The sequence below is a fragment of the Chrysochloris asiatica genome, unplaced genomic scaffold (assembly GCF_000296735.1).
Source record: "Chrysochloris asiatica unplaced genomic scaffold, ChrAsi1.0 scaffold00132, whole genome shotgun sequence".
Lineage (NCBI taxonomy): Eukaryota > Metazoa > Chordata > Mammalia > Afrosoricida > Chrysochloridae > Chrysochloris > Chrysochloris asiatica.
In genome coordinates this window covers 4350039-4352850 of record NW_006408650.1, presented here as the reverse complement: position 1 = coordinate 4352850, position 2812 = coordinate 4350039, and the positions used below count along the sequence as shown (strand labels likewise).

At 58.4% G+C, this 2812-nt stretch overlaps 1 protein-coding gene across 1 annotated transcript in view; it reads right to left on the bottom strand.

Annotated features, from left to right (window-relative positions):
• The window catches only part of DNAH17 (dynein, axonemal, heavy chain 17), a 115860-nt gene continuing 113048 nt past the window's right edge, over positions 1 to 2812 (bottom strand). Inside the window, exons 77-80 of the mRNA XM_006869533.1 lie at positions 2028 to 2210; positions 1339 to 1482; positions 858 to 1083; positions 1 to 248 (exon numbers count right to left, since the gene is read on the bottom strand). Of these exons, the coding sequence (XP_006869595.1) occupies positions 1 to 248; positions 858 to 1083; positions 1339 to 1482; positions 2028 to 2210 (801 nt within the window). The remainder of the gene's footprint in view (positions 249 to 857; positions 1084 to 1338; positions 1483 to 2027; positions 2211 to 2812) is intronic.

The following is a 2812-nucleotide window of genomic DNA, read 5'->3' as shown; positions in this document are numbered from 1 at the left end:
CTACATCTGCAGAAGCAGTGCCACGGCCGCCAGGACCCACTTGGCCGCCTTCTCCTTGGTCTTGAGATTGAAGGTCCACACATAGGTGGGGCCGCGGATACGCGTTTTGTAGAGCGGGCACTCATAGATGTTCTTGGTTTCCATGCGGTCCACAGGAATGGCCTTGATGAAGATGACAGGCATGGCTGGTGTCAGCTCCTTCAGCCTCGCTTCTGCGATGACGCCCGTCTGTGTGTCCCAGCGAGCACCTGCGGGGACAGCAGGGCCCAGCATCAGGGCGGAGGGGAGTGTGCTGCCTGCAGGCGGGACCCCAGACTCGGGCCTGGCTCTCAGGGCGCTGTGCACGGCTGTCTGTGCTCCTTCTGTGGGGACAGTCCACCCTTGGCTCGTGGCTGCAAAGCTCACCTGTCACCCTCCACTCACAGCAGGACTCCTGAGTCCAGCGGGCTGTTGAAGGCGGTCCAAGCTGCCCCCCGCCCATGTGTCCACCTTCCTTCCCCAGGTGTCCACGTGCAGTACAAGCGCTGTATGCAGCTAGGAATACAACTTGTCCAGCAGACCCTGTCATTTCCTGCCCTCTTATTTAATGATGTTTGTATCTCTTGTCTGTAATCCAAAATAAACACAGAGAAGGACTGGGCTGGAGGTGTCTTTAGGGGTGTGGGACCTGGGGACCCGGACACCTCTCGTCCCTCCTGCCACAGGGTCAGCCAGGCAGTGGCTGGCCTGGCTGAGGTCAGACCCCATCGCCTAAGTCCCAGCTCTGAGCCCCACACGAAGAACCAGGCTCTCACTCCAGGATCAAGGGCCCTTCCTCCCCGCTGGTGGTCTGGGGTGTGCCCAGCTGAGCTGCTCACCTTCCATGAAGAGCCCGTACACGTAGGAGCCCTCTCGGGGGGGTGCGGTCATGTCCTCCCGGTTCTTCTTGGTCACCTCCACAGACAGGCACATCTTGTCCAGCGGCCACTCATTCTTCCTGGCCATGGACTGCATGATGGCCGTCAGGAAGGACTGCGGGTTGAAGAAGCCCGCCAGCCACACGGTGGTGGGCAGTGCAAAGTCTGTGGTCCAGGCCTCAAGCTCCTGCAAGGAAGCGCGGAGCTGAGGGCGGGGGCGTGGGTTGCCCCACCAAGCTCAGAGCACCTGGGGAGCCGTGATCTCTGCAGCCTGCCTGCACCCTGGATCCAACTCTGGGCCTCACTCGTGCTCTTGGAGAGCCTTATGCTGCATGTTCATGCCCACTTGTTTCCTTCCTTGGTGAGGGAATGCCTAGCCTCAGCTTGCTGCCTCCCCTTACCCTAATGTGGAGCCTGCAGCAGCCTGCAGCCTCCCTCTTACCCTAATGCGGAGCAGCAGGTCGGCATACCAGGCTGCCAAGCCCATCATGGAGGGGTAGGCCCTGGCCACCCACGTGTCAGGCACTGTGTCGTAGAACAGGGCTGTGGACAGGTCCTCCATGTCAGTGGTGATGGTCAGCTCCCCCTGAAACACACATGGGGCGCTCTCTTCCTTAGGCCACAGCAGCACAGCAGCCCCTGGTCTGGAGCCCACAGAGGTCTGTACGTGCCCAGCTCCAATCCCTCAACATCAGATCATAGGCTCGAAGAGCAAAATCCCACCCTATCCAGTCCGTTTGCACGCACCGTGACCCTCTGCACAGGATTTGAATTTTCAGTCTTTATAGAAGTAGAGATACCCTCATCTTTTAACTGAGGAGGGACTGGTGGGTTTGGACCACTGACCTTGCACTTAGCGGCCTAGTGCTTAACTCACAGCATCACCAAGATTCTATATGGACTACACATCCCACCAGTCCACCCCAAGCGGATGGCTGGTGGGTTTGAACTGCTTACCTTGTAGTTAGCGGACCAGTGCCTAACCCATGGCGCCCCCAGGTTCAGCATTACATATTAATCACACCTGCAGACTCTGACTTGGGAGGACCCCACACGTGTTGGACAAGAACTACACCTTGGGACTGACTGTCCAGTGTCCAGGACAGCAGGCTGGGCTGGTGGCGGCGGTACCTTGAGCCCCAGGTTTAATTCCTTCAGGGAGCGGCGCATCTCGTTGGTCAGGATGTTCATTCTTTCACACTCTTGGAAGGCGACCACCACGTAGGGGGTCCTCTCCACCGCCTTGGCCATGATCTCCACCATGTTGAACGTCTCCGGGATCTTCTCGAGAATGTCATCCAGCACCGCCTTCACCTGGAAGCCGCCAGTGCATCAGAGCAGGGCCCCTGCCCACCCAGGCCCACCTTTCAGGATCTTCTGCGTGCGGCGTTTGCAGATCAGGTCTACTCTTCCTGAATCTTGGGAAGAAACTCTGGTGGCACAGCGGTTAAGTGCTCTGCTCCCAGCAAGAAGATTGGTGGTTCAAACCCAATGCATGAACAAACTGCGTATCCTGCCCTAGAGGGAAGTGGAGTGGCCGGGACAGCAGAGGGGGACATTGCAGCAAGCTGGGGGCGCTCTGGTCCCCACAGCAAGGCCTCTCCTCCCTTGCTGGGCTGTGACTTAGCTCCCACCCTGTCAGCTGTTTGTAGAGGAGAGTGTGCTGGTCACAGGGAGGGCCCATGGGGTGTCCTGTGCACCCCTGCAGTTCACACCTTCCTGGCTTCCGTTACTAGACCCCAGACCCTGGGGTCTAATAGCACCAAGGCAGCTGTGGATGTATAACATACACATGTACACACACATACACAAAGCCATCAACCCTGGCTCATGCCAACCCCACGCGTGACAGAGCAGAACCGCTCCGTGGAGTTTTCAGATGCAGGATCGACAGGCCTTTTGAGGCATCTCTGGGT